Source organism: Mchenga conophoros, linkage group LG3 (genome assembly GCF_057382185.1).
Source record: "Mchenga conophoros isolate Kocher_MC1m ecotype Shallow Benthic linkage group LG3, M_conophoros_male_GT1.1, whole genome shotgun sequence".
NCBI classification, from domain to species: Eukaryota; Metazoa; Chordata; class Actinopteri; order Cichliformes; family Cichlidae; genus Mchenga; species Mchenga conophoros.
Genome location: NC_140528.1, coordinates 77,943,828 through 77,960,320, shown reverse-complemented (window position 1 = coordinate 77,960,320; position 16,493 = coordinate 77,943,828). Strand labels below are relative to the sequence as shown.

General features: G+C 41.1%; 2 protein-coding genes and 1 pseudogene across 3 annotated transcripts; all 3 read right to left on the bottom strand.

Moving 5' to 3' along the window:
- Positions 1-2,797: 2,797 nt before the first annotated feature.
- On the bottom strand, positions 2,798-4,076 carry LOC146580620 (T-cell surface glycoprotein CD8 beta chain-like). 2 transcript variants are annotated; one of them, XM_085269646.1, is made up of 5 exons: positions 3,995-4,076; positions 3,551-3,895; positions 3,292-3,396; positions 3,176-3,210; positions 2,798-2,917 (listed from the first exon to the last, which is right to left on the bottom strand). In XM_085269646.1, the coding sequence occupies exons 1-5, from the start codon at positions 4,029-4,031 to the stop codon at positions 2,798-2,800; spliced, it is 642 nt and encodes a 213-aa protein (XP_085125772.1). In that variant the 5' UTR covers positions 4,032-4,076. The 2 variants fall into 2 exon arrangements, with proteins under 2 accessions (XP_085125772.1, XP_085125771.1); XM_085269645.1 differs by having other exon boundaries at positions 3,292-3,411; positions 3,995-4,031.
- A 1,315-nt stretch (positions 4,077-5,391) lies between these two features.
- LOC146580619 (uncharacterized) lies at positions 5,392-7,066 on the bottom strand (annotated as a pseudogene).
- Positions 7,067-12,266: 5,200 nt separating this feature from the next.
- LOC146580618 (T-cell surface glycoprotein CD8 beta chain-like) lies at positions 12,267-13,663 on the bottom strand. Its single transcript, XM_085268080.1, has 3 exons — positions 13,570-13,663; positions 13,127-13,471; positions 12,267-12,451 (listed from the first exon to the last, which is right to left on the bottom strand). The coding sequence occupies exons 1-3, from the start codon at positions 13,601-13,603 to the stop codon at positions 12,363-12,365; spliced, it is 468 nt and encodes a 155-aa protein (XP_085124206.1). The 5' UTR covers positions 13,604-13,663; the 3' UTR covers positions 12,267-12,362.
- Positions 13,664-16,493: the final 2,830 nt, after the last annotated feature.

Genomic DNA, 16,493 nt, shown 5'->3' with positions numbered 1-16,493 from the left:
TACTGATTCGTCTTTTTTTCAATGATCCTTTATCGCTCATTTCACCGCATCAGCAAAGAGACAGACTTTCTATGTTGGTTTTTACAAAGTCTTTACTCTGTTCTTTAAAGCTCTATGACCTCGTGTTGTCACTGTGCTGCATCTTTCTGTAGTGTGATATGCACATGTATCTCACTCAACTCTCCTCCCCCCTGCAGACCATCTGACTCACCCTGTGACTAAGTTTGACAGTCTTAAGCCACTTTTGTGCCTCTTTGGCAAACATTACAGCTGTACTCATACTAAGCAATTCAAATTGTTCTTAACCATGGTTGCTTTCATGTTCCTTCATCCACAAACTATTGAACTGTTTTCTTTTTTGAGCTCTTTGGCTTTACATAACAGGTTGGAAAAAGATTTGCTTGGAGTAAAAAAAGTCCTTTTTTGAATGAGTATTGCTGTAACCCTGTGCTTTTGCTGCAGAACAGCAGCTTTGACACTGATTTTAATCACTGACCTGGGAATGCTGCTTTGCTGTTTTTGATGCTGAGCTCAAAGGCAAACACATATCTGGATGCAGCCTGAAAAGAGTGACATGGGCCCACACTTTTGTGAGTCAACAAAGTGGATACGATATTGTATTGAGTGCCATGTGGAATGGAAAGCAGTCAGGGATGGAGGCCTGGCAATCAAATCACAGTTTGCCAGTTTGGCTTTAGATAAATGGAAAGTCATCTCTTTGGAGGAAAAGTATGTTGTTAGGTGAAGAGATCCTAGTTAGCTATAGTTGGGCTAAACTCTCATCTGTGCTTTTAGGACCAGGACACCATTGTCATGGTCCGGGTGAGTGGCAGTTTTTCTCCACAGAGCTGTGGTCTCCACCTCTGGGCGGAGCCCTCATCATCTCACCTGTTGTCCACACCTGGTGGCTGCACTTAAGACCAGCGCACACAACTGTGAAATAAGATGTGTCTTGGCAAGTTTGTCTGCTAATCCACCTTAGTGCTTCAACTTAGGCCTGCTCAAAATAACACCCTTGAGCGAAAGTTGGATTGCATCGCGGAACAGCTCACTGCAGTTGTGAGTTCTCAGAATCGGCTGTTTGGGCAAAAGAATGAAAACACCAGCAAGTTTGATACCATCACTGGGAAGCTCGCGGTTCTCCAACAGGAAATTGAGAGACCAGTGTCAGAGTGTTAAAGAACAGCTTTGAAATTCTAATGAGTCGTCGCAAAGAAAAATTACCATCATAATCCGGCTACCCCTTCGGCGCCAGCTGTGGGCTCAAGGCCGGAGCTGAACAAAACACCCTGATAACGACTGTGTTGAGTCTGTTCCTTCCCATTCCATGCAAGGCCACCTGGGTTGGCTGGAAGACTGTTTACTTAGCCTGGCAGGGCGAAGGACACTGTCTCAGCTGAACTATGGACACACACACACACACATACATATACTGATAAGCACTCACTGACGCATCACCCTCCAACGCCACCTCCAACGCTTACCTCCCCTCTGATGTGGACATCGGGTCAGCTGGAGGCGCAGTCAAAAGATTGCAGCGGTCCCAGATCAGATGTACACACTGGAACTCTTTCCCATGTTGCTGTCTGTGTTTATTGTGCTATGGTGTGTTGATATCTGTGCATTCCTGTATTATCCTTTTGTGTTACACATTTCAATGTTTTTTTCCTCGCTACCTAGCCTGACCTGTCTCCCCAATGTGATGTTTGTGTATTGTATGTAAGATCGGCAAGGTCTGTCATCTCGGTTGTGGGCAAAAGACCTGCAACTGACAAATAAAGGCTATCTCATCATCTCTTCATCTTCTAGTTTATGCTTACCTTGTGTTTTAGTCTTTTCATGGATCTCCAATTCTCCAACCTGGATGCACTCTCACTTACCTGGACGCTGGTCATTGATGTGCATCCCAAGTCACAGTTTCATGCTCTTTTTGCCGTCTCGCTTCATCTGCCTGCCCTCATGTCACCGTTGTCCGGGATGACTGGATCACCCAGGCTGGACTCACTGCTCACACTCATACCATCTCAATTGAAAAGGCTTTCATGGCAAAAAGGCTAGCTTTGATGGCAAAGTTAATCTGAAAATTCCAGTTTTCGGAAGCTATTAAAAAAATAACACACAAATAACTACATGGAGTTTACAAGAGCCAGAAGATTAGCCACAACTCATCAGTAAAGATATTATATCTGTTGATAGACTGGTAGTTCAGTTCAGTTTTACACATAAGTTGTGAGCAAACCAGAAAAAAACTCAAACACATTTTGGTGACGTCTGTTTTATTACAACCTGCAAGTCTGTTGCTTCAGCTTCAATGAGATTTTATGTGTGATTATATACATGCATTTATGTACTAGATTCAAGTTTATTTATTTAGAGCTTTAACTGCCCAGAGAAGAGTCTGTAGCTGTGACAGGTGGATGTCACAGTGGCAAGACTTTGCATCGGCTTTCTAGATTATGACTTTGGTTGTTTGGTTGCTGCAGAGTCTGGCCTCACATACTTGTAAAAAGCTGCAGGTCTTTTACCAGCAACAATGTCTGTAAAATAAGCCTCAGAGATGAGATGAGATTTTCATTGACTGTCAGACCACAGCTGCTGTCTCTTCATGTCAAACAAGGTAAACTACATCTGTGTTACTATTACAGTACAGCAGAGCTTCACTCACTTTCACTACAAGACAATCTAAGCTATACATCAAAGTCCTCACTAGCTCGTCCCCCATCAACCATCAGTCACACTATTTTTATCAAGTAACAACAAAATGTGTGAGAGAGTTTGTGTTGCTTTTCCTGTGAGTCTATCTCGTAGCAGTGTACACAACATTTGGCTCCAGCTCTCTCTGTGGTGCAGACCTTCTGATTTTTGCTCTCAGAGGGAAACTCAGTGCTGCATAGTTCATGGCACCAGAGTCCACATTCTGTAATGAAAATGTTCAAAGTCACTAATCTTGCACATTATTTATTTATCTCTTAACATCCACTAGGTCAGAAGCAATCTGTCTAGAGTCTAGGCTGATGTGTGGATGTCTTAGTTTATAAAAATGTACATTTTCAGCAACATAACTCAAACCTAATTCAAGACTGATTGCTGGTGACTGGTGGATGTTAACAGATGAATGATTGAATCAGACAATATATAAATCAATCGATCTGAATCTACGGTTTAAACAGATTACCTCACTGCGTTGTGGATTCTGTCCATCATCTTGAGCTATTTAATAGAAAAGCTACATCTGTTAGTTATTCACTAAAAACCTTTTCATGTTTAGTTTAAGTTTAAGCAAATAAATACCTGTATGAAATTTCCTGATCTTGACAATCAGACCAGTGATGACCAGTAGAAGGAAAACAGTTAAACTGCCCAGGATCATAGTGGATGGATTTTGTGATCTCCCTTCTACAAGAACGAAAACTAAATTACATTACTTAATAAGAATAAATAACAGGAATAATAAATAAGAGTATCTGTAGTTTTTTGACTGGTAATAAAGATAGTACACGTTTTAATTGCCTTAAATGAATCAATAGAGAAAAAATAAAAACAATCTTACCATGAACCTTTAAATTTGTTGCACCATAAACTATGGACTTTTCAGAACTGGGCTGGCCACAGAAATACAGCCCAGAGTCAGATGAATCCACTTGTTTGATCTCAAGAAATAGCACAGAGATGTTGGATGTCATGTTGAATTTGACATTTTGAAATCCTTCATAGAAAGTCACATTGCCCTCAGGGCTGTACATAGATGAGATCCAGCTAGCGTTGGGTCTGTTGGTACTTCTGAACCAGAATAGGTGAACAGGATAACTGCTAAGGTTGGAGCACTGCAGCGTGACTTCTTCACCAGGCTGAACCTCCACAGAGTGAAACTCGAAGGCTAAGACAGAGATCCAACCTGGAACAAACAGCGAGCATTAATGACATGTACGTAAGGTTCAGTCCTGCTGGATTACTGTATAGAAGTAAATGTAAAAAAAGTGATAAATGTACTTACTGAAGGTGTAGAGTAAAACTAGTTTCATGTTTATCATTGTGACACACAACACTACTATTTTACCTACTGAACTGTGCTTCAGTAAAAGCGATCTGTACGTAAAGAGGCGGGCTGTGCTTTTACATGTTTAGTCAGACTGACAGTGACGGTGCTTTTAGGAGCACGAGTGCAAACTGACACTGAGCAAGACAAACTGGGTATCATTAAAATCCAGCTTGATACCATTTTTCAAGTAAAGTTTTTACAAAAGGCTGTTTACAAGAGACATGTCAGTAAATTTATACAGTATTAAATATTCTTTGCTGTAGTATTCAATATTTATCACACTCATTATTCAGTTGCTGGTTTTGGTGCAGACTGTTTACTTCACATTTGTCTACAGACATGAAGTCTAAGTGTAATTTCAATAACTAACCTCTGTAATCACTCGTTTGCTTTCTCGGTGTTTGGCTGCTGGTTTATTCTTTATCTCACCTCCACTTTCACACATGCTGACATCATTGCTCCAGTTCAATCCTCTTTTTGGCTGCTTACTTCAAGTCAGTCAGCTTCCACTCTGTGTACTTAAAGTCACACTCCTCATCTTTCATTCTTGCTTGCAACCTGCTTTGTAGGGACCCTCCAAGTCTTTCAGTGCTCCTGCCAAGCCTCCATCCTACCTTCAACTCATGTATTGAGTCTGCTCTTGGGTCCCATTCTCATATTTCCACCAGTTCATGACAGTACCTTTATATCCAAAAGTTAACTTAGTATTTTATTAGGAGTTACCTTTGCAGTGATGCTAAAGTTAATGATATATTATGATATATTAAACTAGTAGCTCTATAAATGCACAGTGACTTGAGAGTTCATGACTGGCTTGGCCATGATAATGCAAGTGAGGTTTAGTAGATCAAATGTATCTAATTGTGAAGCTTTACCCTGATGTGGTTTTGACGTCTAATTTCAGATCTTAAAATGTAAAAAAAAGATTGCAGACTAAAGGCTGTGCACGTGTCACCTTAGCTGAGAGCAGTGAAGTGAGTTTGTGAAGTTAGGTGTGACCTGTACTCTTGAGTGCAGTGAAATAATGTGAAGGTAATTTACCACCAGCATCATGTGACCTATGTGTGCTTAGCACAGATGAAAAAAAAAACTCTGAGCAGCTCTTCTAACAGACTCAACTCAGTCTCCACTGTCTCTGAACAAAGTAGCAGCTGCAAAGTGATCATAACACGTCCCACGATCATATCAACCATAACTGACAGTATACACAGTCCTTATTAGTATGTATGTACATCTGCCTGTTTAATACTTAATGAGTAAACCTTTCCTCTCAGTTCAGTTTTAACCTGTATTGGATCAGTTTAACGAGACCTGTTTCTTTCTTTCTTTTCGACACAAAAACAAAACCTATATTAGAGGATGTAAGAATTCTGAGACCAAGATCACAATAGAAAGACAAAAAACTATTTAGGGGTCTCTTTAACCTCCTCTTTTTCTGTTTTCAGGATACATTGCACATTAGAACTGTGTACAATAATACCCAGGATGGGGCGCACACTGTAATGCTGACACGGCAGATTGATCCACATTTCCATGCATTCTTTTTTACCACACACACAGTTGCAACTTTTCAGCTGTCAGCCAAACACATACCAACAACAACACTGCAGGATCTAGTTCAGCTTTTAAGCCGGCGAGGCGTAACTGTGGATGCTGCTCAGGTCCGTCCGCCTTCTCTGCATCTACAAGCTCCCTACGAATCGACACATATCTGTAGATTATTATATTGAGTTTTTGGCCATGATTCTTTGTTAAATTATTTTTTATGAACTACATTTTGGGGTGGGTCATTCATGGATGCGTTCCGTGACGCAATTCGAGTTCTTTTTGTTTGTTAGTGCTCGGAAGTCATCTGGATTTCATATTGTCCTGGCTGTTTGCCTTGTTTTAGTGCAAAATATGGCTTATTGCCAAGGTTGACTGAACGGACTCAAGCGCAGATTTGAGGAAAAGTGCAAAGATGGTTTATTTAAAAAACACTGAGTGACTATATACAGAATGTGAAGGACCGCTGCCTTCCTGGCTTTAATCCTCCTCAGTTCCCTCCTAACCTGGGTGGTTGAGAGAGACAGCCTGGAGCCTTGTGTTAAATGTGTGTTGGATGCTGTTGTTGGGGGTGTGGAGTGGTGAGCAGAGTGAGTAGAGGAGGTGTGAAGTGTCTGAGGTGTCAGAGGTGGAACAGCAGCAGTGGGGGTGGGTGAGTCTGCAGCCGATGTTGGAGACTGCCTCATGGATGAATCAAATCTGTTAAACAAATGACTCAGATCATTTACCCACCTCACATCCCTCCCAGGCAGAGAGTTCTGAACTTTGTGGCCTGAGATGGTTCTGAGGCCTCTCCAGACTTTGCCAGCGTTGTTTTATTGAAGCTGGTTCTCCATTTTTTGCCTGTAGCTGTCCTTCCCATTCCTTATCATTCTTCTCAGCTCTCTCTGCACCCTTTTCAGCTCCTCCTTGTCTCTCGATTTGAAGGCCCTCTTCTTCTGCTTGAGGACAGCTTTAATTTCTGGGGTAATCCACGGTTTATTGTTAGAGAAACACTGTACAGTCCTGGTGGGTGTGGTGTTATCCACACAAAAGTTAATATAGTCCGTACTGCTGGCTGTCGATGTCCTCTCCGTGGTTGTCACAGATCGCCTCCCACACAGTAGACTCAAAACAATCTTTAAGAGCCTCGTCGCCCTCCTCCAACCAGCTCTGCGCTGTGCGGGTGTCTGGTGGGTCCCTGCACACTAAGGGCTCATACACAGGGACAAGGTGCACCAGGTTGTGATCAGATCTGCCCAGGGGAGGTAGAGGTGATGAACTGTATGCCTCTTCTGCATTGGCGTACAGTAAGTCCAGTGTTTTATTGTCTCTGATTGGGCATGTCACATACTGGGTGAAGGTGGGCAGTGTGGAATTCAGTGAGACATGATTAAACTCCCCTGATATTAGGAGAAGGGCTCTCAGACATTGGGATGGCAGTCTGCTGACCACAGAGTGGAGAGAGTCACAGGCTGCATCTACGTTGGCCGAGGGGGGCATCGCGATAACATGCGAGAATTCCCTGGGCAGGTAGTACTCACGCATGCTAATGGCTGCAGAGTTGTTCTTTCACAGTGATGTGCTCGGGTTTACACCATCTGTCATTCACAAACACTGCCAGTCCCCCTCCTTTCCTCTTACCGCTCTCTCGCGTGCAGTCCACCCGGAGCAGCTGGAATCCAGGTAGCGTTATGCTCGTGTCCGGAGTTAGCGGTGTTAGCCAGGACTCCGTTAGGATCATGATGCTACATTGCCGGTAGTCCCTCTGTGACTAGGTTAGTGATGTGAGCTCATCCATCTTATTGGTCAGCGATCTTACACTTCCAGTGATTAAAGAAGGGAGAGATGGTCTATAATGTCTCCTTCTTGGGCGGCAGCGCTCCCTCCCAGCATGACACCCACGTCTTTTAGCAGTATAACGAGCCACAGGTGAGTACCTGCTTCCAGGTGTGTTGGCCAAAAACGGAAACCCACAGTGAGCTCCGCCCAGGCGAGGAGGAGACAGTGGAGATAGCGAGAGAGAAGAAAAACAGTCATGAATACCTGTAGCCTTATTGAGCCACAGGGACTATGACACTATTAGCTGAAATGTGTCCAGTTATTGCACTATAAGAAATATAGTGATGTATCTTCATTGAGTAAACTTTTTTGTTTTTCTGATGTGTGAACTAAACTAAAGGTTTTTAACCCGTATCATTCCTTGCACTACTGCTTGACCAATGGCTGATTGGATGCTTAGACTAATAAACAAAAAAGTGCAAGTGCTCCTAAAAGTACCAATTATCAGCTTCATAGGGGAAGCAATCAAATTCAATACATTACTGGTTTAATGTGTGTGTGTACTGTATGGCCACATGTCTGGTTGTACATTAAATACATAAAGAAACTTACATAGCAGGTAGAATCAATCTACAGTTTACAGCCCCTCTGTCAGTTCTGGTTGGCTCACTACTTTCTATCTGTGTCTCTCTCCTTATCGCTCTACCTCTCCTCTGACTGAATCTATCTTGACTGAAAGTCGTGGTTATTTAGTTAAACATCAGCAGATTACTGAAATACATTGATCAGTCTGTCTGACACCAATAACCATGTCATATTCAAAATCAAGTATTGTTTTTTTTTTTACTAACACACGTTGTTGTAGTCAAATTGTTAAATGTTGTCATTGTGTTACTCAAATTTGTAAATGTTAGTACAAACTGTAGGATCAAAGACATTCCTTTGTTTCTGACGACCTCCCCAGCCAGTCTGTTGGTCGGGGAGGCTGTAGTGTTATGTGAAGGTTCTGTATTGCTGTTTAGTAAGCTTCCTGCCTTTATGACCCTTTGGTAAGCAGGAGGTCACACAAACACACACACACACACACACACACACACACACACACACACACACACACACACACACACACACACACATTCTCGCACAGGCATACACACACATACACACACATACACACACAGTACCTTATCTTTTGTGACCAGAGGAGTTTTTTAGAATGGGTGGTGCTTGTGTTTACTGTAACTGCTTTCAATGAAAAGACGGCAAGGAAGGCTGTTTATTTGATGCTGGCTAAGAGACGGGTGAGGAGCGTTTAGCTCCAAGAGCCTTGTTCCAACCAGCCTCCCTTGCTAGCAAGTAAAATGGCTGTTCGTCTTGCTTCCTTGTCGTTAACGGGAATACGTTTCTAAACCAGCGGGGCCTGTGGAAGCACAGACCCAACATTTATTTGATCCTTCCAAGCTGGAGCCCAACACATAGCGTCCACTGAGGAGGGGGAGACGAGTTTTCAAGGAGGTCTGGTTTCACCGCCAGTTTTTTAAGGATGGTGAAAGATGGTTTCTGCACCGAAAGGAGTTTTTTTTCTCCGCTGCTGAGGGTGTTGAGTGTTTGGTTTCTCCACCAATATGTAAGGAGGGTAGAGCTCTTGTCGGTGCCTATTTTGTTTGTGTGTGAACGCGCGTGTGAGCGAGTGCGGGCCAGATGTGGTCTGTGTGAGTGTGACTGATTGTTGTCTTGTAATGGGGAATAAACTGAGTAAGTCTGCCTTGACAGGGGATGGAATACATTGAAAAGTATTCACCGGGCAGCACGTAGTATGTAGATCATTGAAGAAATAAATGAATTTCTGAACAAAGCAGATGAAAAACAGAGTGTGAATATATTTGATGTCACGGTGTATGTGTGAAGTGGTCTCCAACTGGGGAAGAGGTGATTTTGCAGGTCACCTTCTCCCTAGTGGACACAAAAGAAATAAAATAGTTGTGTTGATGAAAAAAAAAAGGCAATGACAATATGAAGAGTGTTTGGTGTTTCTCAGCCTGAAACAACTGCAATCTCACTTTTTGTTTTTAAGAAAGGAGAGTTCAAGAACCAGAGAGAGGAGATGTGTTGTTTTAAGCAGTGAGAATAATGAAAATGTCTTAGTTTGTCACTTGTAGGTGAAAAGCAGACCTGAATCAATTTTCCACGTGCAGCAGTTGGAGGAAAATTATAGGTTAACATCATTAAGAAACACTCAGGCCGAATTTTTGGCTGAATTGTGTTTACAACTTAACTCCTATGTGTTCCTCACCCTGAAGAAGCAAGCTCCACGGAAGCTAACCTCTGCCTGAAGACAAGGAGTGCAGTTCCAGAAGTACAGGCATACATCAACAGTTGACAGCAGTCCAAGAGACAACAGCAGAGTCCTGAGCAGGTCCAGCAGCAGTGTGTGCAAACGGCATCAGAGAGAAAGAAAACCCATCACCTGACTGGATGGAGATGCGTTTCCAGCAAAGTGAGTTTCTCCACATTAAAATGGTCTCGGGAGAAAGTCACTTATTGGAACAATCAGAAATATAGTAGTCCGATTCAGCGAGGTAATCCAATCTAAATTCTTCTTTTTCTTTTTTGAAATGGCGTAATATTGCTGAGGGTGAAAGCGAAATGTGATGATAGATTCCACTATCAGCAATGAGTGAATGAATGAATGAGTGAAAATTAAAATAGGGAACTGACTGGACTGATAAAACTGACAAGAGTTGACTGACTTGACACCACTATGCCAGGTTAACCCCCACCCAGACATGACAAAGGGGTGGATGTATCGATGTGTTTGTCTTTTGTTGCAGGAGCAGGAGGAGACCAGAGGAGGAAACTTTGGGTCACATAACTATTTGAACTCTGCAAGTTTAACCTTTTAGCTGTAATTTTTTTTGGGTGTCTGTGAATTTACCAGCGGTGTGTTATTTATGACCTAGTATTGCCAAATGCAGAGGTCACTGTGAGAAAGTGTGTTACACCTGCGCAGCGCTAACATTTACATTACTTTTCTATAGCAGAGGGTTAATCATGTGATTTAATCATGTGATTTACAGCAGGACAATCGGTTTATATTTTCTACTGGGTTACTGGGTTTTTGTGTGAAGGAAACTGTGTTACAGGTTGTGTGTTGATTACGCAATTACACTGTGTTGTTGGGAAAACGTGAATGTTACAGTGGAAATGTGAATGCAGTGTGAGACATACTGTGTTTGAAACCAGTGTTACTTCTTTTTATAGCAGAGTGTTAACTTTATGGCTTTTTACAGCACCTCTGGAATCTGGATGACCGTGGCCTGACCTAGGATGGTACTGCTAATGTTTCTTTAAGAGTGCTTGTAAAGGATTCAGCACAGACAGACAAGTGACATGAGAAAAAATAATTTTTTTAGTAATTACAGAATAGTTTAATATGGGACTCATTATCTGACCACTATTGAGCTCATAGTGATAAAATAAGTGAGTGACAAACCTAAGGAAAGTCACTGATGAAGTTGAGATGATCAATGATTTGGAGCAAATTATGGCAAAAAATAAAATAAAATAAAAGTAGGGGTTTCATGATTTAGAATAAACCTGCACATGATACTTGTCTCTGTGATGCTGAATACTTTATTACTCTTATGAGCTACAGTTGTTTGCAAATGTGAGGTTTGTTTTAACTTACAGGGTTTTGTCCTGCAGGCAAGGATACAGGCTCCAGGTGGAGCTGGGAATTGAACAAACTTTAACATTTAACCACTGACTAATGTTTTGACACAGGGTTACAGGTTTGGAGTGGAGCTGCTCCAAGAGGGAAACCCTGGAGAATTTTTCAGAGAGGAGGTATAACATTCTTGTGCATGTCTCATTGTGTGGTGTTGACACATGGCAAGAGCCATGTGGCAAAAGAGAAGTATCAATTTTTAACTTGCAGGTGTCATCAGAAGGAGCGACTGCAGGGGGACATCTACAAGATGGAAGCTGAGGCCAGGAGAGAGGCTTCAGGAGCACAGCAGATATCCCACAGAGGGCTGTGCTACTGGGCTTCCAGAAGATCGTGGAGAGGAGACTTTGAACAGCAAGCATCAAGAAAGAGTGAAAGAGATTTGACGTTGACGTTGAGGTAGTAAAGTAAAATCGCTGTTCGTCTTGCGTCCTTGTCGTTAACGGGAGTAAGTTTCTAAACCAGCGGGGCCTGTGGAAGCGCAGACCCAACACACTTAAATATACTTAAACTGTTGAATTATTTTTCTGATATAGTTGGGCTTAACTCACTGAACAACATAGGATTCTGGAATATATTGCTACATCTCTGGCTGTGAGTACAGCTCCACATACCACACGGTTGTCTTTTGGTTTTAATGTAGGTTATAATCATATTTTAATTAATCTACTTATGTGTGGTGCATTTTAACAGAGGATTAGCCAGAATTCATCAATAAAGATATTATATCTGTTCACACAGAATGGTAGTTCATTTCAGTTTTTACACATAAGTTGTGAGCAAACCAGAAAAAATTATACACATTTTTATAACTACATCAGCTTTAATGAGATTTTAAGTGTGATTATATACATGCATTTTTGCATTAAGATTCAAGATAATACATTAGAGCTTTAACTGCACAGTGAAGAGACTGTAGCTGTGACAGGTGGATGTCACAGTGGCAAGATGTTGCATCGGCTTTTTAGATTATTAATTTAGTTGCTGCAGAGTCTTGATCATGCTTGTAAAATGGCACAGAAATTTTACCACTAACAATGTCTGTAAAATGAGCCTCAGAGATGTGATTTTCATTGACTGTCAGACCACAGTCGCTGTCTCTTCCTGTTAAACAAGGTAAACTGCATCTGTCTTACTATTACAGCAGAGTTTCACTCACTTTCACCATAATCTAAGCTATACATCAAAGTCCTCACTAGCTCGTCCCCCATCAACCATCAGTCACACTATTTTTGTCTCAAGTAATGTCAAAATGGGTGAGAGAGCTTTTGTGGTGCTTTTCCTGTGAGTCTATCTCGTAGCAGTGTACACAACATTGGTCTCCAGCTCTCTCTGTGGCACACGTCTTCTGATTTTTGTTCTGGGAGGGAAACTCAGCCCTGCAGTGATCATGACATCAGAGTCCACATTCTGTAAATAAAAAAGTTGGAAATGTTGAAAGTCACTAATCCTGCACATTATTTATTTATCTCTTAACATCCACTAGGTCATAGGCAATCTGTCTAGACTGATGTGAAGGGTTAGACAAAATTTTAGTTTTAGTTTCTAAAAATGTAAAAATGTATTCAGTTACCATAACCCAAGACTGATTGCTGGTGACCGGTGGATGTTAATATATGAATGATTGAATCAGACAATATATAAATCAATCGATATGAATCTACGGTTTAAACAGATTACCTCACTGCGTTGTGGATTCTGTCCATCATCTTCAGCTATTTGATAGAAAAGCTACATCTGTTAGTTATCCACTAAAAACCTTTGCATGTTTAGTTTAAGTTTAAATAATTCAATACCTGTATGAAATTTCCTGATCATGATAATCAGACCGATGATGACCAGTAGAAGGAAAACAGTTAAACTACCCAGGGTCATAGTGGATGGATTTTGTGATCTACCTTCTACAAGAAAGAGAAATAAATACATTATTTAATACAAATAAATAATAGGAATAATAAATGAGAGTATCCTTAGTTTTTTGACTGGTAATAAAGATAGTACATGTTTTAATTGCTGTTAATGGAACAATGGAGAAAAAATAAAAACAATCTTACCATGAACCTTTAAATTTGTTGCACCATAAACTATAAACATTTCATTCTTGAGTTCACCACAGAAATACAGCCCAGAGTCAGATGAATCCACTTGTTTGATCTCAAGAAATAGCACAGAGATGTTGGATGTCATGTTGAATTTGCCATTTTGAAATCCTTCATAGAAAGTCACACTGCTCTCAGGGCTGACCATAGATGAGATCCTGCTAGCGCTGGGTCTGTTGGTACTTCTGAACCAGAATAAGTGAACAGAATAACTGCTAAGGTTGGAGCACTGCAGCGTGACTTCTTCATCAGGCTGAACCTCCACAGAGTGAAACTCGAAGGCTAAGACAGAGATCCAACCTGGAACAAATAATGAGCATTAATGACATGTACGCAAGGTTCAGTTCTGCTGGATTACTGTATAGAAGTAAATGTGAGAAAGCGATAAATGTACTTACTGAAGGTGCAGAGTAAAACTGATTTCATGTTCATCTTTCAGACAAGCACTACCTCAGTGTCACTAACTGAACTGTGCTTCGGTAAAAGTGATCTGTACATAAAGAGGCGGGCTGTGCTTTTATATGTACAGTCAGACTGACAGTGACGGTGCTTTTAGGAGCACGAGTGCAAACTGACACTGAGTAAGAAAACTAGGCATCGTTAAAATCCAGTTTGATACAATTTTTCATGTAAGTAAAGTTTTAGGGTAAAGGGCTAACTGCTTACAAGAGACGTGTCAGTAAATTTATACAGTATTAGATATTCTTTGTTGTTTTTTTGTCTAATATTTATCACAGTCATTATTCAGTCGGTTTTGTTACTGTTCACAAGTTTTGGTGCAGACTGCTCACTTCACATCTGTCTACAGACGTGAAGTTAAGTGTAACTTCAGTAAGTAAGCTCTTTAATCACTCGTTTGCTTTCTCTGTGTTTGACTGCTGGTTTATTCTTTATCTCACCTCCACTTTCCCAAACTGTAAAACTCAATGCTGACATCATTGTTCCAGTCCAATCATCTTTTTGCCCACCTTCTTCAAGTCAGTCAGTCAGCCTCCATTCTGTGTACTTGAAATCACACTCCTCATCTTTCATTCTTGCCTGCAACCTTCTTCGTAGGGACTCTCCAAGTCTTGCAGTGCTCCAGCCAACCCTCTATTCTACCTTTAACACCACACTCGGGAGGGTCCTGTCCTAATTCCAAACCCCACTTCGTTTTAGTTCTGCTATAATGAGCCACAGAGTTTTTCCAAATACCATCATTGAATTCCCTTTACCAATAAACGATGTTCAGTGTCTTCTAATGACCTGTCCTTTTTGAAATGCTGTGCACATCAGTTCCATTATTGAATTCCATCCGAGTGTCTGGAGGTTTTTCAGGGTGTGCACCAGGTGTAGGAAAAGATTGGATGTCATGTTGAATTTGCCATTTTGAAATCCTTCATAGAAAGTCACATTGCTCTCAGGGCTGATAATTGATGAGATCCAGCTAGCGTTGAATCTGTTGGTCATTCTGAACCAGGATAAGTAAACACAAAAATGCTAAGGTTGGAGCACTGCAGTGTGACTGCTTCACCAGGCTGAACCTCCACATAGTGAAACTCGAAGGCTAAGACAGAGATCCAACCTGGAACAAACAATGAGTATTAATAAACTTAATATTCAATAACAGTCCCTGTGACATGTCAGCCTGCATAATTATAAACAGTATTAGTCTTTATCTTTATCTGAATAGGACTCCCTAAAGTGTTATCAATTCCTGGAAGAAATTAGTTTAACATTTAAACCTTTTTTCTGCACATTCCAGCACATAAAATAAAACATTTCTTTGTGTTTACACTCACTCTTTCAAATAGATGCAAGTAAAACACAGCAGAAAATAAATAAAGTCAAAGACTAACGGTCCTGTTGCTCTACTTTCCACCTATAAAGCAGGAGTAGGGTAGGCGGAGGTTTACCCTGGTGCAGGTGTGCCGCAGCGGTCAGCGGAAGAATCCGCGAGTTTCTCTGTGAGTTTCCCATTACGTCATAGCGCACTCGGTGCTTGCTCGGAAATTATGGGGTCTTTTTCGCTGTAAAAAGAAGTTTTCTTCCCACGCACGATGGACGCTAATGTTTTTGTCACTTTTTATGGAATCAAACTCAAAGTAAGGTCAGTACTTCCACGCTTTAAACGCTGCACGCTCACACTCTCTCCTGCACTGATATATTATCCATTGTTGATCTGCACACAGCTGTTGTCACGAACATCGCACTCGCTTACGTCACTGTGATGAGACATTCTTGCAAAAAAATCACGGTTTTAGTAACGCAGTAACGCAGCGTGCTTGCGTGAAAGTAACGGTAATCTAATTACCGTTTTTGCAATAGTAATTCCTTACTTTACTCGTTACTTGAAAAAAGTAATCGGATTACAGTTACTGCCCATCTCTGGTTATAATGTCCATAGTGGGAGGGTGGGAGTGAAGCAAGATCCAAGGTTGTCAGCTGAGAGACACTTTAATCTGTTATTAATGTCCCCATGTTTTTGATTACTGTTTTTGTTTATTCAACGTCTTTTTTTATTAAAATTAAAAGTTAAAAGAAGTTAGACTTTCTCTATGTATTCTTGTGTCTATTTTTCATTTAAAGAGTAAATATAGGAGGCATGTCAGGAATATTCAGAAACAGCCTTGAGAAGAGCACACAGAGAAACACTAGTGTAGTGCAGGGAGTGATTGCCTGAATGTCAGACATCAACATCAGTCTCCCCAGAGCCTGACAACTTCCTGCTGGAGTTTTCCATCTCAGACCCTCCTTCACCTTCTTTGAGGAGTAGGTCACACTGCCATTCATATTGTTTACCCCAAATTCTGACCCTAACAGACCTGAATAATGTGACAGCAGTTTGTCAGATCAGGCACTGTTTTTGTCCAGTTTTACTGAGCCTGTTTAATTTGATTTGAAGCTTTGTATTTTTAGGTGTCAGCACCATTTGTGGTCTTCTGCTGCTGTAGCCCAATGCAATGGGAATAACATGCTATGTGTAAGGTAACATGAAAGTAATATAATGAAGAATATAACAAATCACTTCAACAAAGAGTACAAACGTAACGTAATGCACTGTATTTAAAAATGTAACAAGTGTAATATGTTTCTTTTAAGTATTTTGTGTAATTACACCCCTAACATATACTGAAGTGAATCTGAATTGTTCGTGATCAATCAATCTGTTATGGGCTGTGAACACCAGGCAGAGAAGTCTCAATAGCAGACAAGGATTGAAAAGTGAAGCATTTTCAGTCTCAAGTCTTTATAAACACAAGAGGAAATAACAAAGGAATCGAGGTGATAGTCAAGGTTAGGAGGGAGCGCCACTTAGTGAAAGTATAGTTTGGTTATTGGT